General features: G+C 53.9%; 10 protein-coding genes and 2 pseudogenes across 21 annotated transcripts; 6 read left to right on the forward strand and 6 right to left on the reverse strand.

Moving 5' to 3' along the window:
- Positions 1 to 4: 4 nt before the first annotated feature.
- On the forward strand, positions 5 to 1,873 carry H257_05943 (hypothetical protein). Its single transcript, XM_009830969.1, has 3 exons — positions 5 to 639; positions 711 to 818; positions 920 to 1,873. The coding sequence occupies exons 1-3, from the start codon at positions 22 to 24 to the stop codon at positions 1,691 to 1,693; spliced, it is 1,500 nt and encodes a 499-aa protein (XP_009829271.1). The 5' UTR covers positions 5 to 21; the 3' UTR covers positions 1,694 to 1,873.
- A 455-nt stretch (positions 1,874 to 2,328) lies between these two features.
- H257_05944 (hypothetical protein) lies at positions 2,329 to 3,118 on the reverse strand. The gene is made up of 2 exons (XM_009830970.1): positions 2,777 to 3,118; positions 2,329 to 2,715 (listed from the first exon to the last, which is right to left on the reverse strand). The coding sequence occupies exons 1-2, from the start codon at positions 3,072 to 3,074 to the stop codon at positions 2,432 to 2,434; spliced, it is 582 nt and encodes a 193-aa protein (XP_009829272.1). The 5' UTR covers positions 3,075 to 3,118; the 3' UTR covers positions 2,329 to 2,431.
- Positions 3,119 to 3,154: 36 nt separating this feature from the next.
- Positions 3,155 to 3,736, forward strand: H257_05945. 2 transcript variants are annotated; one of them, XM_009830971.1, is made up of 4 exons: positions 3,155 to 3,273; positions 3,322 to 3,409; positions 3,454 to 3,551; positions 3,596 to 3,736. In XM_009830971.1, the coding sequence occupies exons 1-4, from the start codon at positions 3,169 to 3,171 to the stop codon at positions 3,695 to 3,697; spliced, it is 393 nt and encodes a 130-aa protein (XP_009829273.1). In that variant the 5' UTR covers positions 3,155 to 3,168; the 3' UTR covers positions 3,698 to 3,736. The 2 variants fall into 2 exon arrangements, with proteins under 2 accessions (XP_009829273.1, XP_009829274.1); XM_009830972.1 differs by having other exon boundaries at positions 3,155 to 3,409.
- Positions 3,737 to 4,347: 611 nt separating this feature from the next.
- On the reverse strand, positions 4,348 to 4,548 carry H257_05946 (hypothetical protein; the record flags this gene model as incomplete). The annotated part of the gene is made up of 1 exon (XM_009830973.1): positions 4,348 to 4,548. The coding sequence occupies one exon, from the start codon at positions 4,546 to 4,548 to the stop codon at positions 4,348 to 4,350; it is 201 nt and encodes a 66-aa protein (XP_009829275.1).
- Positions 4,549 to 4,920: 372 nt separating this feature from the next.
- Positions 4,921 to 9,301, reverse strand: H257_05947 (hypothetical protein). The gene is made up of 3 exons (XM_009830974.1): positions 5,710 to 9,301; positions 5,542 to 5,625; positions 4,921 to 5,335 (listed from the first exon to the last, which is right to left on the reverse strand). The coding sequence occupies exons 1-3, from the start codon at positions 9,169 to 9,171 to the stop codon at positions 4,961 to 4,963; spliced, it is 3,921 nt and encodes a 1,306-aa protein (XP_009829276.1). The 5' UTR covers positions 9,172 to 9,301; the 3' UTR covers positions 4,921 to 4,960.
- Positions 9,302 to 9,777: 476 nt separating this feature from the next.
- Positions 9,778 to 15,025, reverse strand: H257_05948 (hypothetical protein). Its single transcript, XM_009830975.1, has 7 exons — positions 14,970 to 15,025; positions 14,753 to 14,850; positions 14,563 to 14,631; positions 12,863 to 14,511; positions 11,312 to 12,519; positions 11,063 to 11,260; positions 9,778 to 10,995 (listed from the first exon to the last, which is right to left on the reverse strand). Exons 1-7 carry the CDS (start codon positions 15,009 to 15,011, stop codon positions 10,540 to 10,542), a joined length of 3,720 nt encoding a protein of 1,239 aa, XP_009829277.1. The 5' UTR covers positions 15,012 to 15,025; the 3' UTR covers positions 9,778 to 10,539.
- On the forward strand, positions 9,804 to 11,060 carry H257_05949 (hypothetical protein). Its single transcript, XM_009830976.1, has one exon. It carries the CDS (start codon positions 9,833 to 9,835, stop codon positions 10,328 to 10,330), a length of 498 nt encoding a protein of 165 aa, XP_009829278.1. The 5' UTR covers positions 9,804 to 9,832; the 3' UTR covers positions 10,331 to 11,060.
- Positions 15,026 to 15,124: 99 nt separating the features above from the next.
- On the reverse strand, positions 15,125 to 17,949 carry H257_05950 (hypothetical protein). Of its 8 annotated transcripts, XM_009830977.1 has the most exons (5): positions 17,419 to 17,931; positions 17,106 to 17,377; positions 15,980 to 17,051; positions 15,547 to 15,916; positions 15,125 to 15,471 (listed from the first exon to the last, which is right to left on the reverse strand). In XM_009830977.1, the coding sequence occupies exons 1-5, from the start codon at positions 17,907 to 17,909 to the stop codon at positions 15,328 to 15,330; spliced, it is 2,349 nt and encodes a 782-aa protein (XP_009829279.1). In that variant the 5' UTR covers positions 17,910 to 17,931; the 3' UTR covers positions 15,125 to 15,327. The 8 variants fall into 8 exon arrangements, with proteins under 8 accessions (XP_009829279.1, XP_009829286.1, XP_009829284.1 ...); XM_009830984.1 differs by having other exon boundaries at positions 15,125 to 15,916; positions 17,419 to 17,949; XM_009830982.1 differs by having other exon boundaries at positions 17,106 to 17,931.
- A 749-nt stretch (positions 17,950 to 18,698) lies between these two features.
- H257_05951 lies at positions 18,699 to 21,297 on the reverse strand. Of its 2 annotated transcripts, XM_009830985.1 has the most exons (5): positions 20,846 to 21,297; positions 20,528 to 20,796; positions 19,528 to 20,470; positions 19,044 to 19,413; positions 18,699 to 18,974 (listed from the first exon to the last, which is right to left on the reverse strand). In XM_009830985.1, exons 1-5 carry the CDS (start codon positions 21,271 to 21,273, stop codon positions 18,810 to 18,812), a joined length of 2,175 nt encoding a protein of 724 aa, XP_009829287.1. In that variant the 5' UTR covers positions 21,274 to 21,297; the 3' UTR covers positions 18,699 to 18,809. The 2 variants fall into 2 exon arrangements, with proteins under 2 accessions (XP_009829287.1, XP_009829288.1); XM_009830986.1 differs by having other exon boundaries at positions 20,528 to 21,297.
- Positions 21,298 to 22,136: 839 nt separating this feature from the next.
- On the forward strand, positions 22,137 to 23,795 carry H257_05952 (hypothetical protein). The gene is made up of 3 exons (XM_009830987.1): positions 22,137 to 22,824; positions 23,059 to 23,134; positions 23,194 to 23,795. The coding sequence occupies exons 1-3, from the start codon at positions 22,157 to 22,159 to the stop codon at positions 23,740 to 23,742; spliced, it is 1,293 nt and encodes a 430-aa protein (XP_009829289.1). The 5' UTR covers positions 22,137 to 22,156; the 3' UTR covers positions 23,743 to 23,795.
- Positions 23,796 to 24,696: 901 nt separating this feature from the next.
- H257_05953 lies at positions 24,697 to 24,768 on the forward strand (annotated as a pseudogene). The gene has a single exon. The product of its transcript is annotated as a tRNA-OTHER (tRNA).
- Positions 24,769 to 25,357: 589 nt separating this feature from the next.
- H257_05954 lies at positions 25,358 to 25,429 on the forward strand (annotated as a pseudogene). Its single transcript has one exon. The product of its transcript is annotated as a tRNA-OTHER (tRNA).
- Positions 25,430 to 27,097: the final 1,668 nt, after the last annotated feature.

A 27,097-nucleotide genomic window follows, 5' to 3' on the forward strand; every position in this document is an offset into this window, starting at 1 on the left:
TTATACTCGCACGAAGCAAAGATGGACCTCGTGGATGCGAATGCGGAAGACTTCTTCGCATCGCTGAATGCAGGGAGTGCGTCTGCCTTCTTCCATAAACCAGTAGAGGAGCCGGTGGCGAAGAAGCCCAAGGCCTCAGCAGTCGTCACGACGGCGACAGCCATGAAGTATGACATGTCGGCACAACCGAAAACGCCAGGGCCAGCACGCGTGACAGTGTCCACGGTGCTGGATCCAAAGGAACCGCAGCTGCCCATGGAAGAACGCATCGCGAACCTTCTTGTGCCGGACATGAAAGTCGGCGATGTGATCCAACTGATCAAGAAGATGAAGCAATCGGGCAAGTCGGACGCAGACGAGTTTTCCGAGCTCGACGCGGAAATGAACTCGGCGCCGCGCTTCGTGTGCGAAGTGTGCGGGAATACCGAGCAGCACAACTACATCACGGACTACGCCCGAGGGGACACCGTGTGCATGGGTCCCGACGGCAAAGGCTGTGGGAACGTCGTGCAAGACCACATTGTCCACGAAGGCAGCGCGTATCGCAAGTTTGAAGGCGAGGAGGACAAGAGTCACCACGGCCCCGCGCCCAACAAGTTGTTCTCCATGGGCCACAACCTCCGCACCATGATCTCGCAGGTACATACATGGCGTCGCCTGTCTTTTACTTGTGTGCACTCATCGCGAACTTGCGATCTATGTGTGTGTAGGACGGCGAGCAGTCGGCAAATCTTCGACGCGCGTCCGAGTTTGTCGAAATGAACTTGAGTCAGATGGGCAAGGACGAGCGGCGGACGCGCATTGGGTACAAGGATCAGGTACGCCCCCCCCCGCCGTCTGATTCGGAGTTGCCACGTCGTCCTGCGTCTGATTCTGAGTTGCGGTCGTCCTGCGTCTGAGTATTGTGTGCCCACGGTAGATGAAACAAAAAGCGTGTCGACTGATCGACCACACCGGCGCCAACTTGGACTTGCATGAGATCGTGTGCAACCGCGCCAAGAAGATGTTTGCCGAGTTCCGCGACCTCCGAGAGCATGTGCACCAGTTTGAAGCGGTGGTCGCGGGGTGTATCATCGACTCGTACATGACGACGGGCAAGGAGATGTACCAGGCGCAGACGTCGATCAAGATTGGCAAGTTCAAGCAGGCCGGGATCGCGCAACTGACGCTCGCGCCCAACAAGGCTGTGGACGAGAAGAAGCTGCACCCGTTTCACTGCAAAGCGTGCGGACTCACGTTCAATGCCAAACGCGCGCTGCAGTTTCACACGTGTGAGGTCAAGGGCGGCGCCGGCGGCAACGGGGCCGTGGCGTCGACGGTGGACGACCTGCCGCCGCTCCACGGACCGGACGAGTCGGCGGCGCCCGTGCGCGACGTCCGCGACGGCAAAGAGTGGTTCCAGTGCCCCGTGTGTCCGCGCAAGTACGAGCGGCGCGAGGCGGCTGTCGAGCACATGATGCGACACAAGAAGCAGAGCGAGAAGCGCAAACTGCACATTGAGACGGCGACGATGGACTCGACGCGGTTTCAAAAGACCAACTCACTCGCGAGTGCCAACCCAAGTGTCCAAGTAAACACGCACGAGCAGGTGCTGTTCCGAGGCCAGGGGCGCCGGCCGTGGCTGCAGAGCAAACTCCAGGAACAGCAGCAGCAACTGTTACAAAGGCGCGACCACGACTCCAAACACGACTAACACTACGAATGACACCACTACAACTTCAATGTCTCAGGCTACGACGTACTACAGTAGTACTTACTAGTAGTAGTACGTACTAGTGGGGTGCTAGTACTACTGTAGTAGTAGTACGTAGTGGTGTGCTACTGTAGTACTGTATTTACTTAACGTTTGGTTTAACCCGATATACCAGTACCACTGGCGGCTTTCCAGTTATTATAACGTTAATTACAGTAAATCATACATACTGTTCAGATGATAATCTTTCTCAATGTATGGGATACACATTTGGAGATGTACGTTTTCTCTATGATTAGTTGATATTTCTAAATAGTGTGATTTGATTGGCTAGGTCTTTCTAAATTACATTTCCCACGCGTAAAATTATTAGTACTTCGAAGTACTATTAATACATACAGTAGTAGTATTATACCACGTAGTAGTACTATTAATAGTACTAGTAGTACAGTAGTACAGTACTGTAGTACTACAGGGAATGACGTATTAAACGCCCCCGTGGTACTAAAATTTCGTATTGATTAAAGTATTGAAATTTCGAAGTAGTTTGTCCCAATACACAATTGAAATGCCAATTCGAAGTACCACGGGGGCGCTTAATACGTCATTCCCTGTACTTGATTTGAAAGTGTAAATTTGACAATAGAGTATACATACACTCTGTGTGTACCCTTGATTAATTTACATGTTAGGTCGAGTTGGAAGCAGAATTGAAGAAGAGGAAGCATGTTGTTGACGTTAGGACGACGAGCCGGACGAGGAAGATGGCGGAGGTGAGGAATCAGTGGCCGGGGTGCCAAGGACGTCTGCTTCCGTGAGTTCGAGGATGTTGTCGTGCGTGACGATGCGCGCATTGCCGCCTTTTGCCGCCAGCACTTCTTGGACGTCGTATCCACCGTCCTCAAACCACCCGAGGCGATCTGCGATCAAGTGCAAGTTCTGACACGTCGGGCACCGAATGAGGACGACGCCGTTGTAGTACGCATGCTTGCTGATGGTTTTGGCGGCACGGGTGTCGCATACTACAATGAAACGCATGAGAACGACAATTCCATGCGGGATTAGTGACGAAGATGGACGTACCAGTGCACGTATACACCATGACGAACTTGTCGCCGGACGTGAGTGTGGCGCCTGGAATGTCCGAGCCAGACGACGGAGGATCGGACGGTGGTGTAGTCGTCGAAAACGACCGAAACGCCTGTTGCCACCCCAACTTCGTGCTAGGTCGATGGCATGCGTGTGGAATAGACTTCGTCATCATGGAGAAGGAGATCGCTTCAACCACGGCGGGAGAGGTGCATCGACGTGGCAACGCTTGGGCCAGGACCCGAAGGGCCGCCAAGCGGCGAACGCGGGTGAACATTTTTGGTCTCAGCATTGTGATTATTGGTGCAGCAAGAATCCGGATAAACTGTTTCGTCCGAATAATTCCTTGTAACTGACCTTTCTTGATGGCACGCAATATCGATAAAATGATGCAACATGAGCCACGACTGTCGCAAATTGACGTAATGTACGTGCTGCGGAGCCTGTCAGTTCTGAAGCGCCGTGGAGTGGTGCCGCGCTCAAAGCTCCAGGTACGATGCACGCTGCATGAACCACGTCCTGTTGCGAAGCACTCGTAGGAGTACAAAGACATGCTCATCGCACGCCATCCTGCGTTGGTGGCGATGGTCCATGAGGCCGCCAGAGCAAATCAAGATCTAGCAGAGTGTACGTGGCCGACGCCATCAGTTTGTGATGCCACTTGACGATAGATCTCTTGGCCCAGTCGACTCGAGACGTCCCCGTCGTAGTGCCAACCCACGAGGCCGTCGCCATCGATGCTCTTGACGTATCCATCTTACGTGCACAGGTATAACGTATTGCGAAGTGATTTACGACTGACTCGGTGTATAGTTTGGCATGGACGAAGCCGAGGCGATCCGCGTATTAGTAGAAAGTCGTGGAGACTTTGTCACGGCCATCCTAGCAGTTGACGCAGCCCGCGACACAGATTAACCGCATTTAATCACCAACATATTTCCCTTGACGGTGTTCTGCTGATCGCGATCCGTTCCTTTGACAGTGTTCAGTTGTATCTTTGACATCAGTGCCATGTGATGGCAACTGGTCACCCGTGCAATCTGGTGTAACAAGCATCGAACTAGAACGAGGTCGTAGCACCAAGGTACAAACTTCGTACAGAAGCTGGCCAGGCTTTGTGCATCCTGTCGAGTCGTGTACTGCCATCACAATCGAAACCTTCATCTCGACATTGAACTTTAGCGACATCGTCGAACCGTCTTTTCAAATGATATAGAATCACTTTACCAAGTCACATTATCGCATAAAGTGCTCACAGGTTTGGTCAAGATCCTGCCATGATTATGATGCTTCATGACTTGGGGGGACGCTTGCCGCTTGGACTGGTAGAACTATTCCGTTGAAGTTGTCATTGGAAATACGGCAGTAGGAATACACGAGCGTAATTAGAGTGTCCTGCAGCATGAAATTGACCATTCTTGTTTTCCGTAGCTTCCATGTCAACCAAAACTATAATCCAAATCAGTCGTGCAAGTGTTGCCACGAAAGGAGATTAACGCAGCATGCAAACTCGCGCTTCGAGTTGAGGTTCGGGCTCTGGTTCCACCCCGGCTTGTTGTCAGCTACTACAGTACGAGTCGAGGTCGGCGAATGGGCTGCCGCTCTGCTAGACGGCGCGCCTCGACCTTCTTCATGGCCCGGTAGGCGGCCCGACGATCGCGTTCGTCGCCCGCGAGAAGCACGCGCTTCGACGACACATTTGGGCTGGCCTTCCAACCGCGCTCTCGTTGGCGCACGGCGTTCATGGCTTCGGTGTTGTGGTGCATGATAACGTGCAGGAATCTCGTAAAATGCTCTGCGACTTTCCTGCAAAAACTCAAACTCTTTCCTATCAATCTTACTAGCAACAAAACTGAGTTACTAAGATTATATCCCCGTGACCCTTCAAGATCGTCTGGCATAGGCCATTCTCATTGGCCACGAATATAACTTATATGCATTTCTGCTTGCTAATTCACTCGATTGACCAGAAATATCGTTTTATCAATTTTCAACACATCTGTGACATCGTTGGTTTCGTCGAACCGGCAGTCCACACCAATAATAGTCACGAAAACTCATTGGAAAGAAGGGAGGTGATTCAAGCACATCTGGTAGTGATACATCACCATCCACACGTTCAACCACTGTCTACAATACTAGGAATTGTTGATTTGAGTGGTTGAATTATCACTTTTTTTAAGCCACGGGGCTCGACGGCGCGTCGTCTCGCCAGTGCGACACGAGGCTCGAGAAGATCCCGCTCTCGTTCTGGAGCAACGCCGCGGGCGTGTCAAACTCGGCGACCCCTCCCTGGTCCATGACGAGGATTCTCGACGAGTCGAGGATCGTGTTGATGCGATGGGCGATCGTAAGCACAGTGCACGCGGCAAACTCGACGCGCATCGTGGCCTGCAGCGCCGCGTCCGTGGTGGCGTCGATGGACGCCGTGGCTTCGTCCATGACCAAAATGCGCGTGTTCTTGAGGAGTGCGCGGGCGATGCACAGCAACTGCCGCTCGCCGACGCTGAAATTCCACCCGCGTTCTTCCACGGCATCCTCCAAACTACCCACCTACATGCGTCCCCACAACATTTACATGGTATCATTTGCCTCGATCCCATTCTTTCACACACGATTTGGACGATTATATAAATATATATATATCCTGAACCCCCCCAGAATGCCCGGGATTTTACACGTATGACATGACATGTCACACAAACACACGGTCCCATAAAGTGCAAACTGCACCAATGAAATACTACGACATATTATACCTTGTGGTCCAAATGCGATCGTCTCAGCGACGCCCACAATGCGTCGTCGTCGTACAAGTTGAACGGGTCCAAATTTGACCGTACCTACCCCCACCAATAAGACAATCGCAGGCAACATATATGGAATGTATGAGACAAGTATATATATATGTATGACCATGGTCTTACCGAGCCTGAAAAGAGCACTGGGTCTTGGGGGATGATGGCAATCTGTTCGCGAAGGTCGTGCAGACCCACGAGGGACACGTCGACGTCGTCAATGTAGATGATCCCACTTTGCACTTCAACCAGTCGCAACAGCGCGACCACGAGGCTCGACTTGCCCGCGCCCGTACGTCCGACAATTCCAATCTTTTCCTGGGGTTCAATCGCAAACGTGAGCTGGCGGAGCACGGGCGGCAGCCCCGCGCGGTACTGCAACGTAACGTTATCAAACACGATGCGGCCGCGGGCGGGCCACGCCGCGGTCGGGGGGACGACTCGCTCCAGGCGTTGGTGGGCGCGGGTCCGCAGCGCGGCTTCGGACGGCAGCATCGTGTACGCATGGATGCGCTCGACCGACACCATTTCCGTCTCGAGTTCGCTGAGGGTGGTGACGCCAATGTTCAAACTGCGCGTGATTTGAAACGCATAGGAAAGCGACACACCCGCGAGGCCAGCAAATGCGCCCCCCGACTGCGTGGGTTTGGTCCACACGGCAAAGAACGCGGCAAACGTGGCGATGATAGTGCCGGTAAACTCGAGCCGCAGCCCCAGCCAGCAGTTGACGGCAAAGTTGAGCAAGTACGCGCGCTGGTTGGTGTCCAGGAGCGTACGCAGCCGGCCAAGGAACGCCGACTCGACGCCGTACGCTCGGATGGTGCTCATGCCGTCCAGCGTTTCGGTGAGCAATGCATACACGGGGCTGCGGGAGATCGAGTCAAGTCGCTGCAGTTCGCGGGACGTGGCAATGAAAAACTGCTGTGCCGACAGGTACCACCACCCCACGGGCACGAGCACGACGCTGAACATGGGCGTGACGTACACGATGGTGGCGATGGTGGAAGCGGCGGCGATCGCGGCCGTGAGGATGGACCCGAACGAAGATGGAATGTCTTCGTCGGTCGTGTACATGTCCTTTGAGAGGCGATTGACGACGCGGCCGAGGGGGGTCGTATCGAAGAAGGCCATGGGCGAGCGCAGGATTTGCGTGATGAGGCGCTGGAACAGTACTTTGGCCCCCACGAGCCCAAAGAGGTAGATGCTCACGGCGCGGAAGAACAGGCACAAGATGTACGCGACGTTGAGTGCCACAAACATGGTCAGGTAGAACGACTGGTCCGACGGCAGAGGGTGGTTGGACCACTGCGACAGCCACAACGTCGACGACAGCGTCATACCCTGTGCGACAAGGTACACGACGAGCACCCCATACGCCGCCACGAGCCCGCCGCTCGCTTGGATCCACACCGAATAGATGGGCCACCCCACTTGACCCGTGGATCGGTCCTCCTGGACAATCAGCGCGGCCGACGGAACCACTTGGGTCGTGTCTTCGTCGTCGTCGTCGCCGACGTCACTGAGGGTGATTGTGCGGCGGACGACGGCTGCGTCAACCTGAGCCCCCGCCGCCCGATCCGCGGCTGCATCGTCTTCGTCGTCAACGGGAAGATGGGCCCCTGCGACATTGACGGCGATCACGTCATCATGTACAACGTCCAGACTGCTGGATCCGCCCTGAAACTTCGCGACCATCTCGGCCAGTTGGAGTTTGGCGTCCATGAGGTCGGTGTACGACCCTTGCTGCACCACGTGGCCATGGTCCAGCACGAGAATGCGACTGCAATGCGCCAACACCCCCAGGTTGTTAGTCACCATGACGACCAGTTTATCATGGAGCATGTCGAGCATGCATTGCCGAAAGATGTCGGCGCCGACGTGGCTGTCGACGGCGGCAAGCACGTCGTCAAACAAGTACACGTCGGCGTCTTGGTAGATGGCGCGGGCCAACGCCACGCGCGTGCGCTGACCGCCGCTGAGGTTGATACCTTTCTCGCCAATCTCGGTCCGGTCGCCAAATGGGAGCATGGCGAGGTCGTCTACGAGGCAGCTGACGGCGATAGCGCGCTCGTACCGGCGGTGGTCGAACGCCAAGCCAAACAGAATGTTGTCCCTTAACGACGCATTCTGGACAAATGGCTGCTGGCTCACGTACGCGACGTTGCCGCGACGGAACACGCGGCCGGCGCTGCATGTGGCGTCGCCCAGGATGCCCTGGAGGAGCGTGGACTTGCCGCTACCGACGGCGCCGACGACGGCGAGGAGGTCGCCGGACCGGAGAGATAGAGATACGTCGTGGAGGGCGGGGACAGACGACTCGTCAAATGAAAAATCGACGTGGTCGAGGACGATCCCGGGGTCAACGAGGGGGCCGACGGGCACCTCGACGCGTTCGTCGTCGAGGAGGAACTCGCGGAGGCGGCGGACGCTTACAGATGCCTCGACGACGGCGTTGACGACTTGGGGCAGTTTGAAAAGGGGAAATCGGAGGACATTGAAGAGCGCGAGGGACGTGAGCGCGGTGCTCACGTCGAGGGCGTTGCCAAGCACAACGTACGACACGAACGACGCCATGGCCACGAGCGATGGCACGCCGTTGTAGACGGCGCTCGAGATGGCCTGGGTGATAATATACGCCTTGAACTTGTCGAGCTCGTCCGTGCGGTAGTCCATCACGCGCTTGGTAAAGCTGAGCTCCCACGCCTGCAGCTTGATCACTTTGATCCCGGCCAGCACTTCGTAGCACAGCTTCACGCGGCGATCTTTCACTTCCATGAGCGCTTTCTGCAGACGCTTCATGACGCGGGACAGGCACAACGTGATGGGAATCACAAGCAAGATGACGACGATGCCCGCGACGAATGAAATACCCAGCTCGGCGTACAGCATGAAGCACGAGATGAGAATCAGGTACGGCACGACCCACACTGTGTGCAGGTCCACCGTGAGGCGCTGGATCCGCGAGGCGTCGATGGACATGAGGTTGGTGATCTCGCCCGTCGAGCGCCGCTGCTGCGCCCGACTCGACAGCCGCAGCGACTTGGCAAACACTTGGTCCACCAATGCGCTGCGGAAGCGGAGGCCAGTCTCCTTGACGTAGTACATGTATTGCCGAAAGCAGAACGACGACACGACGCCGGACACGAAGATGGCCGCCACGAGCACGTACCCGTCGAACGGATCGGCGTCGGGGTTCCGAAGGTACGCGATCGTCTTCTTGATGACCACGGGGGCCGTGAACTGCAGCGTGCTGCGCACGAGGCGGAGGAATCCGGCGAGGACGAACGGTCGACCGAACGACCGCGCCAGCGCCCACGACAGGCTCGGCGACGCTTTTGCTTGCTCGAGGGTCCAGAAGTGCCCGAAACGCGTCGCAATGTGCGTGGCGCGATTCTCTTGATCCAGTTGATACAGGTCTTCGAATTCGAGGGGTTTCTTGCTGCCAAGATCCATCAGCGGTGTGAGCCACGTGAAGAAGATCGCCGACCCGCACCCGCGGTAATCTTCCGGCGCGGTGGTGGCGAACAACGGCGCAGCCGACGTGGACGCCGCGACGGTCAATAGAGGAGTCTTCTCCTTCTTAGTCGTCATGACTGTGTTGCTTCCAATCGAGCAATGAACTACAACAGCTATCACACGACTGCACCATCCACCAGCGCATGGATTTCCATGGACCAGGTGTTGTTCGATGGGGACGTGCCACTGTGTTCGGAAATTGTTGACCTCGGAATGAGAATATCTCAGCGAAAGGTGAAAAAGGGGGAAAACAATTGCCAATATATTGCCAATTATTTAGACGTTTTTGTCAATGTGTAGAAGTGTGGTCGCACTCACAATGGTGGCTTCGCGAGGTCCACCAGTCACATGCATTGATTAGATCACGTGGAAGCACAGGCCACCCACTTACCTTTCGAATTGGAACTGCTGAAATGGCATGAACATACTCGGGAGTACATATTGCAACATGGCAATGCCCTTCTGGGGCCTCTCCACTCGTCAAACTCGGGGAATCAAAACAACAAACTCGAAGTGATTTCACAAAAATTTCTCAAAAATACATCCATTTTGAAACTGCCATGGTTTGTGAACTTCAACTTCCAAATCTAAGACGGTTACTGTGTAACCGACATTGGGTCGTTTCACAGGAAACGGTCAACGTGGTCGCCCGTTGAGGCGAAACCACTCTGTCGAAAGGTCGCCGTGTTTTGAATTACAGTATCGCATTGGGTTGTCATTCTCCATTCGATCCTACATGACCCACAACTCGTTTGCATTTCCAGCTGTCGCCAGCAGGGCAATCTTGGTGTCCATGACTTTGCCGCCGCTACGCCACAACGTTCCCGCCACGGCCGCCGTGGACACAAACAACCACATGGAGCGTCTTCCTACCCTCAACGACGAACGCGCCACCCCACGAGTCAGTGCACTGACCCCACTCAAGGCCGCCGATCGATTACCTACCCAGTCGACGCTGAGTCCGTCGAAGGATCATGGCAAGGCGATGTCACAGTCGGTGCAAGGGACGACGATGACCAAGCTATGGCATCGATGCAACATGTGCCACAAATCGTTCGAGCGCGAAGAGAGTTTGGCCGAGCATTTGAGCCGTCACAAGAATCAAATGCGAAAGCGCCAGCAGCGGATGCAGGAAGATCAAGCCGCCGTGGAACGAGCAACCAAGGAGCGTCGGACACTAAACACTACGTGCGCCAAGACATCGCCAGCAGTGCGCTTGAAGTTCATTCTGTAAGCACAGGTAGATTCTGCATGTAAGTGTATGTGTAGGTGAAATAGGACGAGTGGTTGTGTGCAGTAGATAGACAGTTGTACTGGGGTAGGTGTACAGTAGTAGGGTAGTAAGTGCTACCGTCATAACTGTGACGATGGCGTGTAAATACATGAACTGCACAAACGTATGCAAAACAACATGTTGGGTTACTCGCTGTTTCGTGGAAGCGTTTACAACTCGGCACCGACGCCGCGCTCGATGGAGATGGCTTCCAGCATCACCGACAAGTTTTCCGTCTTCTTGATCTTGTCCATTAGCGCCTTCCACTTGGGGTTGGCGTCGGCATCGCGGATGCACGAGGCCGCGTCCACGGCACGCAGCGCGCTTCGAATGACGTCGTTGATGCGCTCGACTTCGCTGCCCACCTGCGTTTCCTTTGGGCGACGGTTCAATGCCTTGTCCAGCACGACACAGAGCACGTCCAGGTTGCTCAGGACCGTACCGGGGGCGACCGTGGTCAACTTGGCCAAAATCTGATGCGACAGCATCTGCACGTCGTCGTGGTCTTCCAGACCCTTGAGCAAGTACGGGGCGAACGCGTTCACGTCCACTTCGCCCGGCAGCGTGTCCAGCAACGTGTCGAAGCACCCGTACGCGCCTTTTCGAAGCACGAGCCCGTCGTCCACCTAGAAAATTATTTGGAAATTATTTGGAAAAATGAAAAAGCCCTCTCCCGACCACATCCAAGCGTACCTTGTGCTTGAATGGACCCAAATCCACCACGCGTTCGAGTTTGATCTCCATTGTCTTGAGCAGGATGGGCACAATCGACTCGCGGACGTGTGGCTTTAGGAACGCGGCTTGATGGTGGGCGGCGGAATTCAACGTCACCAGCGCCGCACGGCGCACCCCCATGTCTTCGTCTTGCAGGGCACTCAAAATGGGATGCACCTAGGGACAACACACATTTTGAGCGACAGGAACAACTCTGTGACATCGTACCGTCAGGTGGTGCATGGGCTCGCCGTCGGGGCCACACGCCATGCAGTACTTCAAGCACGTGACGGCGGTCCACCGCGTCTTGACGGGGGTGCTGGCGTCGCAGAACTTGGTCACACTGGGCAAAATCAACGCCGGGTTGAGCAGAGCCAACTTGCCGAGGCACTCCGCCACCATGTTACGCACGCCTTCCTCGTCGCTTTCGCAGTGCTTGTTGAGCACGGGCAGCACCGCCGACACGTACTGGTTGACGACGTCCGTCTTCTTGGTCGACAACACTTCCTTCAACGCGCTCAGGAGCAAATACACGTGCGCGCCGCTGTCGTGCGTCAGTTCGTCCAAGATCGTCGGTAAGTACACGCTCATGTTGCCCACGCACACACTGCCCAGGGCAAACGCCGCCGCGTGCTTGACTTCCTCGCTCGTTTTGCCAGTCTGAAAGCAGCCGAGAATCAACGCCCGCACATCGCCAAAGCTCGCCACGTTTGTGACGCGGCCGAATTCCCCTAGGCAAAACAGCGCCACGTGGGTCTGCTCCACGCCCGACCCGCCAATGTCTTGCACAAACAAGTCGAACGCCTTCTTCTGCGATGCCACAGGCGCCTTGACGCAGATCGCCGCCACGCACCGCGCGACGTTGTGCAGCGCATGCTTGGTGGCGTCCGGTCGCGGCGTGCTGTATAGTTGGTCGAAGAGACGGTCAAAGCCGTGGTCAGCGACCAGGTGCCCGAGGAACGCAAACAACGCGTCCAAGGTTTGGCCTTGCAGCAGTGCACTGGCGGCCAATGACAGGGCGTTCGGGAGTGCCTTGGTTAGCAACGCCGGGTCCTGGGCCACCGCTGGGGAGGCTTCCACTGTGCGGAGCACCAACGTGAGCGCAAGGGTGCTCAGCTGGAGGTCAGTGTCGGAGATCAAAGCCGCCGCCTCACGCACAGTGTCGCACAGGATGGGCAACGGGATGTCCGCCCCCTTACTGGTCACAAGGGCGATCAACGTGTCGAGCGCCGTTTGCTTCAAAGTGCGCGATTGCTGGCGCAACAACTGCGACAAACTCGTGACCACGTCCGCCAACACAATCGACAAGTCCAGCTGGAGCGGCGACCGCGCAATGATGCCGAGCGCTTTGATCGCGGCGATGCGGGTGATTTCGTTCTGCACACGCTCTTGAATGAGTGGCAATACCACTGGAAGGGCGCTCGTCAAATGGTCTCCTACTCAGAGACAAGTATTTTCAGGACCTCAAGAACATGACACACATATATATATATTGTCAAGTCGATTCGAAATAGGGTGCTCAATCGAATGAGCAGCACCAAATCGACAGTCAAAGATCGACCAATCAAAACCCAGAACACGAATCAAGTAGCCAATCAAATCTACTCTTCAACCAATTCAACATCGAATTAGTGTGTGAATGAAACTAGTGTGATACTGGACGATCTTTACATACAAAAGTCAGTACAAAGAATCGATCGGTATAGATTTGGCGAATCAGCACAAAAGTCCAAATTTTAGGTAAAAGGACAATATTACTTGAAACACAAGTGTACTTACCCAACGAGGCGACAATCAGCCCCATGCTGGCAATCGCATTGTCTTTGATTTCTTGGTCAATGTCGTACGCTTGCAAGCGCGGCAGCACCGCCGTGTACAGCGGTTGGACAAACGACACGAGGGGGGGTGGCAGGGGAGTCGTGCCAGGCGACGGGCGAAGCACTTGGACGATGGCCGCGACGAGCTGCAGCGCCTTCGCGACAATCTTGTACCAGTCGTCTTTGGCGTTCTCGACAGCCAACGGCACGATCGCCGACAAGTGTTTTTGAAACAACGCCGCGTCGTGGGTCGAGAGCAGCAGCCGCAAAAATAAAATCGCGTCCAGCTTCAAGCTCGAGTTGCGGTCTTGGAGCGCCTTTAGCACGTTGGGCACCAGCACGTCGAGGTACGGCCCCAGCTGACCCTCTTCCACCTTGGCGAGTTCGCGCAGCATGCCCAGCACCGCGCACCGCGTCGCCACGGACGTTTTGGGACCCAATTGCTTGTTGGCCGCGGCAATGATCGTGCCCACTCGGGAGTGCAGCTGGTCAACGCACGAGCGCTGGCGGGCAAACACTGGACGGGTCGCGGCTTTAGCGTCGGCGGCGGGGGAAGGGGGGTGGAGGAGCACCGTGGCGCGCAGCAGGTCCGACACAACGCCAAACACGTCGATGCGCACGCTTTCTTCGCGCTCCTTGAAGCGATTGATGAGCGTTTCACTGTACTGGTTGTAGATCAGCTCAAGCAGCTCGCGACGGGTGCCGATGATCGCCGAGACGACGCGAAGGGCAGCGCGGCGGACTTTCCAGCTCGCGTCATCGTCGTCGCTGTAGTCGTTGTCCCCGTCGTCACTGTACTGGTCGTCGTCGTCCGCGTCGTCGCCTTGCATGGTATCGTCATCGCCGTCGTCGTCGCCGTACATGTAGTTGGGGTCGTACTTGGAAAACGCGATCGCCACCGACAAAATGTCGGTCGTGTGCGGGGTGATTTCCGCGTGGCAGCGCAGCACAAACGCCTCGAGGCCTTGGAAACAGTTCTCGCGGAGTTCGTTGGCCGTGTCGTTTTGCATCGCTTCGTTGTCGGGGGTGCCGCAAAAGGTCAAGAAGAGCGGCACGATGGTCGGCAAGTGGCGCCCGAGGCGGTGGCCCACCGTGCGGCTGAGGGTGCCGATGGTCTGGATCAGCGTCCGGACTTCCGATGAGTCGGAAGACGACGCGGCGGAGGCCTGCTTGACGTCGCCGAGCAGATGGTCCACCAGACGATGCAGCAGCGCGTCAGTGGCGACGATCCCGAGCGCACCCAAACACGACGTCACGCGCTTGCGGACAAACGCGCGGTCGTCCTTGAGCTCCTTCAATAGCAAGTCCATGATCGACACGTGTTCGCTGGGGAAATCGTGGCCGAAGCGTTTGAGCAGCTCCGTGAGAATGTCGAGTGTGTCCGACTTGACGGCTTGGTCCGCGTATTGCGCAATCCCGATCAGCAGGCGGCCGCACAGCGCCGTCGACACGGACGCGCCAGTCTTGGTGCTCACGTCCGTCAAGATCGTTTTCAACCCGATCGAGTAGATGTCGCGCAGTTCTGGTTTGCCGTTCAGGATCAAGTCGCACAGCTTTTCGCAAATGTCGCCCACTTGCTTTTCTTGCACTTTGGTGACCAAAATTCCCAAACTAGAAAGGACATGATTAGCTCTTGTCGGAGAGGGGTATGGAAGCAACTACCATTTCACAGCGATTGACTGCACATCATTCGACTTGTCGTCCAATTGTTTCAACACGGCCGCGCAGATTCTGGACATGGAACGGTTGGTTAGGGAAAGTACACATCCCATAGATAGTGCTGCTGTCCATGCATGATGTTCTGATCGAACGAGGGAATGCTGCGAGGGAGAATGGAGAGACAACGACGTACTTGCGTTCGAGATCGGGGCCGAGCTCGACGTCTTTCTGGAGTTCGTTGCACAGATCGGAGGTCGCCATGTAGCGCTCATCCTTGTCAAAGTCTGTCGTCTAGGAGGACGCAGGATTGCATCAATGAATGCACACGCATGTCGATGGGAAGGGGATGACGCATGAAGCGATATATGCGGGGATGGCGGAAGGAACCTTCAGACGGACTCGTCATGTACCTTTTCCAAGAGCGCCACAAACGTGCTCGTGTTGCTTTTCATGGTCGTTGCCTCCGAAATGAAAAAGTGTACGGAAGAAAGGAGGTCGAGAGTGTTGGTCCTTCCTAATTAGGACTTCTTTTCCGAATCAAGTGGCATTTTGCGATCTTTGGACACGAGGAAGAAGGCTGGTGATCAAACGATGTAAGTTATGCAGCATGCATGAAGGTCGAATACACCGCCATTGCCCGGCGAAGTCCATGGACCCTGGATTCGTGCTCGTACAACCTGCCACACAACACAGGCGCAGGTTGTTGCCCCAGGTATCTCGTTACTAAGTACCCGGGTTGACGACCTCGATACTATGTCGTGTTGTTAGCTAGGTAGGGGTCATCATCAAGACCTCCTTTCCATCTTTCGTGTACAAGCCGTCCATGTCGTCGTCGTCGTCATCGTCGTCATTACCGTGTGCAATTTCTTTGCCATTCGTCAACTCGTCTTGGTATTCGTCCACGAATGCTTCCTACAGTCGTTCCACACGATGAGATAAATGCACGCTCATACGTCATCTCCGATCGATCGATCCCCCAACGCGTACCAGAATCGACGCCACGACCAAATTTAGCAACAGCGTCACCGACACGACGTAGTACACGATGAAGAACCACCGCGACACCTTGCTCGTGACAAGCACGTGCCCTTCGGCCAACACGAACCAGTTGTTGACAATGATGAGCTCGAACAACGTGACGATGCCACTCGCCATGTCGTTGAAGTTGTTGGCCATGTAGTCGTCTTGCGTGTACGCGCTGTCGTTGAAGCGGGTGGTCATGACCGCGGGGGAGATGAGGCCGCCAAAGCACTGCATGCCAAGGAGGGCAAACATGTACATGGCGCAAAACATGATGACAATCAAGTTCTTGGCAAACGGCAGCAGCCGAAACCACGTCATGCAAAACACGCGGTACCTAACAGCAATCTCGTCATGGTACTACTAGTACTAGTACTACTAGTAGTAGTAGGATACATACTGTTCAATGTTGATGATCAACCGAAAGAGGCGCAGACACCGCGCGACGAGCAGGACCTTGACGACGACAATGGACGAATCGTGGTTGGGTTCGGGCAGGTACACGTACACGTCCACGGCGAGGATCAAGAGCGTGAGGAGTCCATCGAATCGGTTCTTCATGGAGCTCCAGTACCGCGAGACGCCGTAAACTATGACTTTGAGCCCCAGTTCGACCAAGTACACGATGGAAAACACCAGTTCAAGGCGTTCCCACACGTTGAGCTCGAGCACGACGGATATGGCGTGACCGTTGAGCACCGGCAGCGACTCGGCGACCACGAGCAGCATGTTGACGACGAGGAGGACGTCGATGGCGGTCTCGAAGCGCTTGTGCTGGACACATCGGGCGACCGCTTGGAACGGCGACGACGCGTACAGCCGCGGCCAGAACCGCTCGATCTCGGAGGACCTGGCGCGGCGCTTGGTTAGGGCAATGTGTAGCAGATCGCAGATGCTCTGAAACTCGACCCACGTCAGCACGCCGTCGCCGTCCGCGTCGAGTGTGTCAAAGAGCAGCCGCATCTTGGAGCGCTTGAGGAACCCAATGTGCCTATAGTGGTTCATCTGAACGAACAGCCGCTCCATGACGTTCCACGGCACGCCTTCATTGACCGACGGCTCGCCGAGGAACCAGTCATCGTGGCGATGTTCCCATAGATCCTTGGCCGAGTACGACGCCACGGGGGTCGGCGCGCGCCGAAAAGAGGATGATGGGCCACCGATGGGATGCAACGACGAGTCGGTGGACGAGATGTGGCAGAGGAGGTCGAACGCGAGCTGGAGCTTGGTGACGCGGGTGTGCTGGCGCCGGGCGTCTGAGAGCTTTGAATTGCGCGAAAAGTTATTGAAAATCACGGCCAACACGACGTTGAGCAGGAAAAATACGCCAAAACACAGAAAAAACCCGAAAAAAATCACCGAGAGCCGGTTCTTGTCGTACGCAGGCATCATGACGTCGGGAAAGTTGGCGGCCGTGAGCAAAATGAGCATGTGCCAGCTGGCATCGTAGATGTCGGGCATGACCTTCTTGCCTACGTACGTACATCCATCAGTCGATGGAGGGCACGACATGGGGGTGACAATACCTTCGTCCGTGCCCTGGAATACCATCGTAGCGACCCACGCAAAGAACACGACAAACACTACTACCAACGACAGAATGTTGTGGACCTCGGCGACCACGAGCCAGATCTTTCGCGCCGTGCGGCGGACGTTGCGGTTCTTGACGGCGAAGATGAGCACGCGAAAGTACCCGCAGACCTGCTTTGCGAGCACGTCCAGTTGCCACGTGTTGGCGAACACGACGCGCACGACGAGCAGGAAGGACGACGTGACAATCATGGCCGTCACGGCGACGCTAGGCACTGCGTAGGATCAAGCACTCGTTCAATGTCGTACCTGTCTTTGCGACTCGTAAAGTTCTCGCGCAGGTAGAGGTACCGAACGTACTTGTTCGCCAAGAGGACGATCAAGCACGCGGCTTCAATGCACACGCTTTGAATGTCCGTGATCCATGCCATTTCAAACGTGAGCGGTGTCGCGGGATCGGTGGGGTCGCCGCATGAAGCAGACTCGTCCGAGCGTGCGCACCAAGGCGGAATTTCAAAGAACGACAAGCCCAAGAGCACGACGACCGCTATACCCCGCAAATAGTGCATGTCTGCGTACAACGTGTACATACGACTGGCAAACGCGGTGCGCACGGGATGCGGCCGCGAGATGCCGAGGAACGCATCTTCGACAAACCAGCTGGCTGTGATCAATAGGTCGTTGTCGGTGGACGAAGGACGGGGAACTAGTGGTGTCTCTTCCATGGACATGCTCCGAAATGGAAAGTGCACCTTGGACGGCGGAGGAAGGCCCTTGAGTGACGACAAGCTCCTTTGCATCAGCTTCCGTGTTCAGAATGAAATCGTCAAATGAAATGCGCCCCCCGGAGCTCGTAGGATTGGCGTTCCGGGGCGCCAGTGTAACTGTACGCATATAACTCGATTAAGTACGATACACGAATAAGCCATGATAGCAGGGACAGCATAGCCCACCGACCTGCATGCAATACAGTAACGTTAGTGCGGCTAGTACTATTTATAGTGCCAGAATAGGCGAAGGCTATACGGTAACCGGTATGCCATTGATGAATACGATCAAATGATGAGATGTGGACGGAGGTGTCCAGCTTGGATGGACCGTACTTAATAGGGAGAGCGCATGTGATTGGGTTGAAGTGAGGTAGATTATCACAAGTGGTCACTACAGGATCCGATCCTGTAGTGTCCGCTATGGGCACGAAGTCTACCCTCCAGGGCATCGTGGCATCGTTCGTCCAAGCACCAAAATGGCATAAAGTTCATAGGAAGATAGGCTTGGTCGTTCCTAGATAAGAAGTTTAGAGAAAGACTGGCACCAACGTAAAGTGCCGAAAGAGCGGGGGCGATCGAACACAGTGCAAAGTTATGTGGTATGAACCATGCGACGGATGCCCCCTGGGTGAATCCCTTGCCCTCCAAGTGTCAAGTTGACGAGAATACATACATATCCTCGTCACTACGCCTGGAACAATACACCGACTAGTATTAGCCCCTTCATGCATTGCGAGTAGCGGTCAATGCCAATGACACCCCTACGTTAAGTTACGTCAATATCGACCTGCGTCGGCAACATGCGCAAGATTATAGTTGTTTCAGCAATGCAGTAGAAGCAATAATAACGTGATTAGTACTGTGGACTGGAAAGAGTTATATGTATAAATCTAAGTATGTTCGACAGCAATTCTGACCGAGGGCCGTCGACTACGACGAGTTGGTGGTGCCATAGTGGGTCCGCTGGGTCAGGGATTTGTTTAATGCAAGGTCTACCCGTTGAAGCGGCAACGTGATGGAACTGGCCTTGTCGTCTTTGGAAGCACACTCCAAATTATTGGCCTGCTCTGTCTTGTACTCGTCTAGGAACACGTCCTACACACCGCCACCACACAATCGTTAATCACAAACCACCTCTAAACCATTACTTTTTCTTTTCCGTACCAAGATGGACGCGACGACTAAATTCAGCAAGAACGTCACGCCCAGCACGTAGTACGTGATGAAGAACCACCGCGCGTAAGTTGACGTGACGGCAACGTGTCCGCCCGCAATCACGACCCAGTTGTTGACGAGGATGAGCTCGAAGAGTGTGACGATGGCGCTTGGCATATCGTTGAAATTGTTGGCCATGTAGCCGGCTTGGGTGTACGGGTCGTTGGGGAAGTGGGTGGTCATAATGCTGGGGGAGATCCGCCCGCCAAACAGTTGGTTGCCGAGTAAGGCAAAGATATACATGTGGCAAAACAGGAGCAGGAGCAAGTGCATGCCGAATTGAAGTAGCCGAAACCACGTGGTAATGATCACTCGGTACCTACACAACAGGTGCAACATGGTCATCACCGTGTTACATATTTAGGTCGTACAGACGACAACGCCAACCGGATACTACGAAATAAAAAATAGGAGTGTTGGTAGGAAACGTTACCCTCGAATGTTGATGATGAGCCGAAACAGTCGCAGACACCGGGCAATGAGAAACACTTTGATCAACTGTGGGGATGGCGACGCGCGGCCGACGTACGTGAACACGTCGACGCCCACCACGGCCACGGTGATGATGCAGTCGAAGCGATTCTTCACGGATGCCCAGTACCGCCGCGTGCCGTCGATGACGATCTTAGCCATCATCTCAAACACGTACAGTGTCGTGAACGCCACTTCAAAGTGGTCCCATCCAGCCCAGTGGTCGGCGGTGGATGTGTTATGGCCGTAGATGACGCCGGACGACTCGATGACGACGAGGACGGCGTTCAAGACTAAAGCCGCGTCCACTACCCATTCAAACGACTGGCTGCGAATCATGGTGGCAAACGTGGCAAACCAATGGGCGTGGGCCACGACGGGGCACCATAGTTCAACTTCAGACTTGGACACGTTGTCGGCAAAGAGGAGCATCTCCAGGACGTCGCACGTGTGCAGGAACTCGTCGAGTTGGATCTCGTTGTCGCCGTTCGTGTCGAGGGCGGCAAACACTTGATGCATTTTGGTTGTTTGAATATGCGACACGTGTTGGCATCGATTGAGCTCGTCAAACATGCGGACGCACATGTCCAATGGGATGCCGCCGGGTCTCGACGCCGCCTCTTGCTTGGTGGCCAAGAGCTGGAACGCCTGCGTGAGCTTTTCCTTGCGAATGGCATGCCGAAGGGACGCTTCCGCCTCGGTGTACCGCGCAAAGTTGTTGAAAATGACGGCCAGCACGATGTTCATGAGAAAAAATAGGCCAAAGCAAATGAACAGCATGAAGAAGAGGCACGTGACGCGGTTCGCGTTGTACGCAGGCATCATGATGTCGGGAAAGTTGGACGTTGTGAGGAGAATGAGAAAGTGCCAGCTCGCTTCAATCATGTTTGGCATTTGGGCATCGCCTACGCACGAAGCATGTGACAACGTTCGATACGTATAAGGGGAAGTGGGGAAGAGACCTTCGGGGGTACCGCTGAAGAGGACGATGGACATCCACGCGTAAAACAAAATGAACACAAACACAAGGCTGAGGATGCTGTAGATCTCGGACAGCACGAGCAAGATCTTTCGGAGCGACCGACGCAGCACCGTGTTTGTCGTGATGAGCAGCGCGATGCGAATGTAGTCGTGGAGGCGCAGGCTGGCTATGGGTGCATACACCGTCGGCAAAGCCGCGGACAAGGTCAAATCGAGTAAGCTCACCAGAACGAGTCCGAGCTCCACCCGACTACCACCATGAGTATGAGGACGACACTCGCCGCAGATGATTGGGGTACCTTTCATGTCGCACCAAGAAGCGGCCGTGTAGGTACATATACGGCACGAGGATATTGGCGAGCAAAAGCACGAGACAGGTGGCTTCGATCCAGTAGCTCTGCCTCGTGGAGAGGTAGTTGATCTGGAACGTCATGGGGGTGGAGCGGTCGCTGGGGTCGCCGCATGGGAAAACTGGTTTGGATTCGTCACACCAGTGCGGAGTTTGCACAAAAGCGAGTCCAATCAGCACGTACAGGACGAGCCGACCGACGAACGCGAGCTCCGAGTGCACGACGTACATCCGACGGGCGAGTGGAGTGGGCACTGGTTCTGGACGGGAAACACATAGGAACGCGTCTTCGACCAGCCAACTCGCCGAGAACAGCGTGTCCTCCGAGTCCTTGGACAAGAGCGGCGTCGAATCCATGTCTCTTTGATGCTGCCGCATCTCGATTCTGGTCGATTTTCGAACACCCACCTGATATTGCCGGTTGGTTTCGAAACGTCGGGGGTTTCAGACCTACCCATTGAAGTTTCGTCCGTTCGTTTAGTCATCATGACCTCTTGGTGCAATTTTCAAGTGTACTGTAATGTAGCGAGGCTACTGCAATGGAAGTCCAACATGTGAGGGTGTATACATCAGCATGCGCTAGTGTTACGCGGCTCGTTGCAAGTTCAATGGTATACTTGACATTACCCTAGCAGTAGGAGGGTCGAAGAGTATATGGGGCTCGTTCAGATGCTCCGGAGGTGGCATACCAAGTATGTATATGTATGTGGAATCATAGCCTGCGATAGAGTACATTGAACCAATTGCAGATGAAAATGATCTTCCGAGCAGACTATTAACGAACACAAGACCCCTATTGCGTTACAACGTGATTGTTCACTTGAGACCGTTGCGTCGGTGTCCGACTCCCAACAGCCCTTGCAAAGAAGAGAGCTCCGTTGAAAAGGCACACAACGGTTGACAAAAGACTTATGCACGTTAGCGCAATGTGTACAGCACGTTACGATCGCATGTATGTGTAGCTAGCGCCTCCTGTGGGTCGTGGATTGTGAAGGAGGTTCCGGTGTAGTCGCCCACATACACATCGTATTCACGATCCCTCGTCATCGTCATGTCATGTCGAGCGACGTGATTGTCAAATCCACGCCTGTGATTGGACAGTATGGAAATAACGACGGCTCGTTTGATTGGCTGAACCTTTGTGTCACCAGCAATTTAAAGTTCACCTGTCAATACAAAATCCAAGCCACCTTCCAGATTTTATTAAATTATGTCCCCTACTGATTGTAATCTCCGATTCTGCGCCCAGTTCAGTTCGACCATGCAGGCAGTTATCGACCTTGGCGACGACGCGGACGTGATGGAATCATCACCTCATGCTCCTACTCCTCCTCCGACATGCCTCATCTGTATGGATGAACTGCCTCGGGCCATGAATGGCGTACCAGGCAAACGGCGACAGAAGACGGTGTACAAACCCGACGACTGCTGGAGGTTGCGGTGCGGTCATTTCTACTGCGTGGGCTGTCTGTCGGGGTGGATCGAGAGCAAGATCGACGAGCGCAAGGTGCCCATTGTGTGTGCGTCGCTCGACTGCGCCCGCGAAGTTCGTCCTCCCCACGTGGCCGCGGTCCTGAGCAGCACTGTGTTTGAAAAGTTCAGCGAGCTCGTGACAGCCAAGGCGTTTGAAGCCGAGAGCATGTACTGTCCCAACAAGGAGTGCTCGCAAGTATTTGTCAAGCCCACGTTCAATGCTGGCCAAGAGAAGACCACGTGCCTCTTCTGCAAGACCAAGCTGTGCCTGCGATGCCAAGTGGCGTGGCACGACGGCCTCGAGTGCGATCAGTACAAGCGCATGGTCGCGGCCGGCGGCGACTCGGACGAAGCGCAGCTGCACCAACTCAAGGAAAAATTCAAGTGGAAACAGTGCCCCAAGTGCAATGTCCTCGTCGAGCGTTCCATAGGGTGCAACTACATGCGCTGCAACTGGTACGCCCATGTGTCCTCAATATCAATCTCTCGTCGATTGTCCTAACAGTAACCATATATATGTATGATTGCGAATATATTGTTGTTATACCCCATATACGTAGTATATATATTGTTCAATATATATACCCCACAATCCACCATGTATATTGGGAATATTTTGACCGAATATGACAAACCCTGCTGCATTTTTGTTTGAAATATATCGTGATGACTATCAATACACACACGTAGCGGCGAGCCATTTTGTTATGCGTGTGGCACTTCGTATGCTGAGAAGACCCCGTCGCCAGGCAACCCCCACGGCAAGGTATCTTCTCGTTTTCATCACGGATCTAGTCCATTGATGGCGTGGGGTGCGTGCATTAGCCGGGCTGCAACTGCGGGCTGTATCCCCCGACCGCCCCCAATCCTGCAGGGGGGATCCAAGGGGCCATGGCCGGCGCGCTGGATGCCCTTCGCCGACAAATGTTGCACTTGCCCGCCGCCGCCGCTGACCTCGTCCAACGGCGCATGGAAGGGTACCGCATTCCAATTGAATTTGAAAACATTTTGAGACGCCACCTGCCCCAAGAGATGCAGCAGCACCGCGACGCTCCCCTACACCACAACCTTCACCTCGGTCGCAACAATATCATCCAGCACCACCTGCCGCATCCGATAGCGGCCGTGGTGCCTGGACTACTCGCAGCGGCGGCGCGACCCCCCCGAGCCCGTCGACCCGCGCGTGCTACTGCTGCGCTCCCGATTCCTCGTGTTTATTTACCCCCACCTGCTGCACCAGCAAACAACCCACCAAAAACTCAACGCCAGATCGCACTCGCAGCAGCCCAGCAAGCGAGAGAACGTCACCGAAGAGCCGAAGCCCAACGACTGTTGGACGCGCCACCGAGAAAACGAAAGGCGGCAGGAACGTAGTAGCTGTTTTCTGCAATTGGAGTTTGGTTATTTTGTTTGGTCTGGGGTGGCAGCAAGTACAGTACATAAAGACCATATCAGTGCCATGTCCGTTGAGGCTGGTACATAACGTTAGATGGAGAACTCTGGAAGGGGAGGATCTGGCAAGAGATCGAACTGTACAGGGGTAGGACGAAGTCCCGGGGTTACAGGTTACAGGGTTGCGGAGAGAAAATTTGCTTGAACGGTTTTCAGTCTTGGCTGAACGGTATCCAGATTTCTTGAACGTTTTCCCATAGTTTCCGAGAGCCCATTAATTTACCGCTCCTACGACGACCTAACCCCTTTGCACCCATTTTGGGCAGTTTTCATTGGCTATAATTCATTTTCTCAGATTTTGAGAGCAATACAAACTCCAAGTTAAGGTACTTGGTCGTTGAACAGGCCTCGTCTGGGAGCGGTACGGCCTACGGCCTACCTGCCGCTTTTCCCGACGAGAGGAAAAGATAGGAAGCCCCCGTGGGGCACGATGGCGTCGCGCCGCAGCGCTCGCTTTGGTGCGAGTCTCTCTACACTCTATCTACGCTACGCTACGTATAAGTCTATCTACGCTACGCTATAGAAGTCCTGGTTAATGGGGAAAAAGATGGCAAAAAGTTGGGGTTGAGCTGGTGACCTTTCCGACCCCATGTTCAAACCGTTAGACTACGGTGGCTGGTTCTTATGGAATTTCTGTTAAGCTTAGCGTATACAAAAAGAATCTGAGCACAATGAATTATATCCAATGAGCAGCGACCACACCCATTACTACAGGGTTAGGTCGTCGTAGGAGCGGTCAATTAATGAGCTCTTAGTTTCCGGAGGCCATGCAGTGTACTGATACTGTAGTACTCCAGAGTACTCCAGAGTAAGAGCATCCCAACTCGCCATCGCTAAAAGGGGGGGGAATAGCTCAATGTCAATGGAGGTTTATTAGAATTAATATAGCTCAGGTGGTAGAGCATCGGTTTCTTAACTCAAAGGTCGTGGGTTCAATCCCCGGATTCCCCCGGATTATTTCTGCAAGGATTTATCCGTCCCTCTCCTGGGGAATCCGGAAAACAAGGGCCGCGTATGGTGCATTTCATCTAAAGACTACAGATCGGCCATCCCCAGGAGGAGGCGTTTTAGTTTAAACGCCTCGGTTCTTTCAGTTAAACCCACGTAATGTTGACGTTAAATTATTATTACTTACGTTTTTATCTGGTAAATAGGTTAAACATCCTGAATAATCCGGATACAATGGAAACGTTCATACGGATAAGTGCTGTATACAAAGACCAAGATATACTTGATGCACCTTTTCGGCCAATATGTGCCTGGCTCGATATATTTCCATACAAAAAGGCTGGTTGGTTTAAATTCTATTTCTCGATCAATTTTTCACCAATCGAAATTTTGAACCGTAACTTCTGTTGGTCTTGACCAGTTCTATGGTTAGGTCGTCGTAGGAGCGGTCAATTAATGAGCTCTTAGTTTCCGGAGGCCATGCAGTGTACTGATACTGTAGTACTCCAGAGTACTCCAGAGTAAGAGCATCCCAACTCGCCATCGCTAAAAGGGGGGGGAATAGCTCAATGTCAATGGAGGTTTATTAGAATTAATATAGCTCAGGTGGTAGAGCATCGGTTTCTTAACTCAAAGGTCGTGGGTTCAATCCCCGGATTCCCCGGATTATTTCTGCAAGGATTTATCCGTCCCTCTCCTGGGGAATCCGGAAAACAAGGGCCGCGTATGGTGCATTTCATCTAAAGACTACAGATCGGCCATCCCCAGGAGGAGGCGTTTTAGTTTAAACGCCTCGGTTCTTTCAGTTAAACCCACGTAATGTTGACGTTAAATTATTATTACTTACGTTTTTATCTGGTAAATAGGTTAAACATCCTGAATAATCCGGATACAATGGAAACGTTCATACGGATAAGTGCTGTATACAAAGACCAAGATATACTTGATGCACCTTTTCGGCCAATATGTGCCTGGCTCGATATATTTCCATACAAAAAGGCTGGTTGGTTTAAATTCTATTTCTCGATCAATTTTTCACCAATCGAAATTTTGAACCGTAACTTCTGTTGGTCTTGACCAGTTCTATCGTTATTACGGCTTATTTTCCTAAAAAATATCAATACAAAGTTGGAATAGCTGTCGAAAGACAAGGCATTTTTTTGTAGTCTTTAGTTGAAATGCACCATACGAAGACGAGAAACGAACTTCGAAGAAGATCGGTCGAAGCACGAGGTATGAATCGTTGAGCGAAGTAAAAACCGAAGATTACACACCGCCCCTGGTGGAGCAGGCACGTTACAATTGGCGAAGCGGTTCCATAACATGTGGTTCTAGTGTCGGCCCTCGCGGAGGAATGTCTTAAAAATGATAATCCAAACTCAATTAATCGCCATCGCTAAAAATCATTACTACAGTTGTACCTCGTAGTTACGGATACTACGCAGAATTTGGGGACTTATCCGGGTGATTTTGTCCCGGACATCCCAAAAATTATTGGGATATCCAAGGCAAATGGGGACAGAATCACCCGGATAATCCCCAAAATATCCGTACTGCAAGCTGAAGTAACGGTACAATCGAAGTTCTGGTTTATGGGGAAAATATTTGGGGATGCGGTGGAGATGCTCTAACGCTAGTATTGAATTGCGCGCCAGATCTGATTTATCCAAAACGCAGCCAAGCAATCTGATAACAAATTAGACCGAGGGTAGGGTTATCATATGTGTAATGCTATATCGGAGTTGTATTGCAGCTAGCTAGCTTGGTGTCCTTCGATCTTGAAGGACTCCCTCGACGACCACAGCGATCCACCGCAGCCAAGCACCAGTCATCGAGTCCGACGAACACCAGTCGCAATGCTGCCGGAAACATCCCCCCAGGGCAGCGTAGGCCTTCAAAGTACAATTGAACCGTCGTTGCTTGCGGTACTGTATGATGCGGCCTTTGACTGGCATAATGGGTGGAATGTGGATGTACTATAAATTGTTCACTATGAATTGTACACTATGAATTGTACACTATGAATTGTGTCCTACAGTACTGTTATTCATCACGAACCACTGTAGGGGTCTAAATTAGCTATCGCCACGGGCCGCAAAGTGGCCTTGGACAAGAAAAATGTCGCCCAGTCCAAACGATGCCGTTCAAGGTCATTCCTCGTTTTGCTGTTTCCCACCACAATGGTTCGCATTGCTCTCTTCGCTGCCCTCTCGGCCTCCGCCGCCGCCACCGTGTCCGTTCGCACCCTTCGTGAGTTGGAAACCTCCAGCACTGTCGACGTCCTCGTCCACTTCGACGGCGAAAGCGGCCTCTCCAAGCTCGATACTGA

The sequence above is a fragment of the Aphanomyces astaci genome, assembly GCF_000520075.1.
Source record: "Aphanomyces astaci strain APO3 unplaced genomic scaffold supercont1.11, whole genome shotgun sequence".
In the NCBI taxonomy this organism is placed as follows: domain Eukaryota; phylum Oomycota; class Saprolegniomycetes; order Saprolegniales; family Verrucalvaceae; genus Aphanomyces; species Aphanomyces astaci.

Excerpts from the sequence above, each read along its gene's own strand:
- H257_05943 (XM_009830969.1), top strand. The coding sequence starts at position 22 with ATGGACCTCGTGGATGCGAATGCGGAAGACTTCTTCGCATCGCTGAAT. Across the intron at positions 640-710 it reads TCCGCACCATGATCTCGCAG|GACGGCGAGCAGTCGGCAAA; the intron begins GTACATACATGG and ends ATGTGTGTGTAG. Across the intron at positions 819-919 it reads GCATTGGGTACAAGGATCAG|ATGAAACAAAAAGCGTGTCG; the intron begins GTACGCCCCCCC and ends TGCCCACGGTAG.
- H257_05949 (XM_009830976.1), top strand. The coding sequence starts at position 9,833 with ATGACCCACAACTCGTTTGCATTTCCAGCTGTCGCCAGCAGGGCAATC.
- H257_05945 (XM_009830971.1), top strand. The coding sequence starts at position 3,169 with ATGATGCAACATGAGCCACGACTGTCGCAAATTGACGTAATGTACGTG. Across the intron at positions 3,274-3,321 it reads TGCCGCGCTCAAAGCTCCAG|GAGTACAAAGACATGCTCAT; the intron begins GTACGATGCACG and ends AAGCACTCGTAG. Across the intron at positions 3,410-3,453 it reads AAATCAAGATCTAGCAGAGT|ATCTCTTGGCCCAGTCGACT; the intron begins GTACGTGGCCGA and ends ACTTGACGATAG.
- H257_05952 (XM_009830987.1), top strand. The coding sequence starts at position 22,157 with ATGCAGGCAGTTATCGACCTTGGCGACGACGCGGACGTGATGGAATCA. Across the intron at positions 22,825-23,058 it reads AACTACATGCGCTGCAACTG|CGGCGAGCCATTTTGTTATG; the intron begins GTACGCCCATGT and ends ACACACACGTAG. Across the intron at positions 23,135-23,193 it reads CAGGCAACCCCCACGGCAAG|CCGGGCTGCAACTGCGGGCT; the intron begins GTATCTTCTCGT and ends TGCGTGCATTAG.
- H257_05951 (XM_009830985.1), bottom strand. The coding sequence starts at position 21,273 with ATGCGGCAGCATCAAAGAGACATGGATTCGACGCCGCTCTTGTCCAAG. Across the intron at positions 20,797-20,845 it reads TTCTTGGTGCGACATGAAAG|TCGGGTGGAGCTCGGACTCG; the intron begins GTACCCCAATCA and ends TCATGGTGGTAG. Across the intron at positions 19,414-19,527 it reads CTCATCATCAACATTCGAGG|GTACCGAGTGATCATTACCA; the intron begins GTAACGTTTCCT and ends CCTGTTGTGTAG.
- H257_05948 (XM_009830975.1), bottom strand. The coding sequence starts at position 15,011 with ATGAAAAGCAACACGAGCACGTTTGTGGCGCTCTTGGAAAAG. Across the intron at positions 14,512-14,562 it reads CAGTCAATCGCTGTGAAATG|TTTGGGAATTTTGGTCACCA; the intron begins GTAGTTGCTTCC and ends TGTCCTTTCTAG. Across the intron at positions 10,996-11,062 it reads TGGGTCCATTCAAGCACAAG|GTGGACGACGGGCTCGTGCT; the intron begins GTACGCTTGGAT and ends ATAATTTTCTAG.
- H257_05944 (XM_009830970.1), bottom strand. The coding sequence starts at position 3,074 with ATGCTGAGACCAAAAATGTTCACCCGCGTTCGCCGCTTGGCGGCCCTT. Across the intron at positions 2,716-2,776 it reads CATGGTGTATACGTGCACTG|TATGCGACACCCGTGCCGCC; the intron begins GTACGTCCATCT and ends GTTTCATTGTAG.
- H257_05950 (XM_009830977.1), bottom strand. The coding sequence starts at position 17,909 with ATGCAAAGGAGCTTGTCGTCACTCAAGGGCCTTCCTCCGCCGTCCAAG. Across the intron at positions 17,378-17,418 it reads TTTACGAGTCGCAAAGACAG|CGTCGCCGTGACGGCCATGA; the intron begins GTACGACATTGA and ends CGCAGTGCCTAG. Across the intron at positions 15,472-15,546 it reads TGGTCGTGGCGTCGATTCTG|GAAGCATTCGTGGACGAATA; the intron begins GTACGCGTTGGG and ends GAACGACTGTAG.
- H257_05947 (XM_009830974.1), bottom strand. The coding sequence starts at position 9,171 with ATGACGACTAAGAAGGAGAAGACTCCTCTATTGACCGTCGCGGCGTCC. Across the intron at positions 5,626-5,709 it reads CAGTGCTCTTTTCAGGCTCG|GTACGGTCAAATTTGGACCC; the intron begins GTAAGACCATGG and ends TGGTGGGGGTAG. Across the intron at positions 5,336-5,541 it reads GATCGCATTTGGACCACAAG|GTGGGTAGTTTGGAGGATGC; the intron begins GTATAATATGTC and ends GGACGCATGTAG.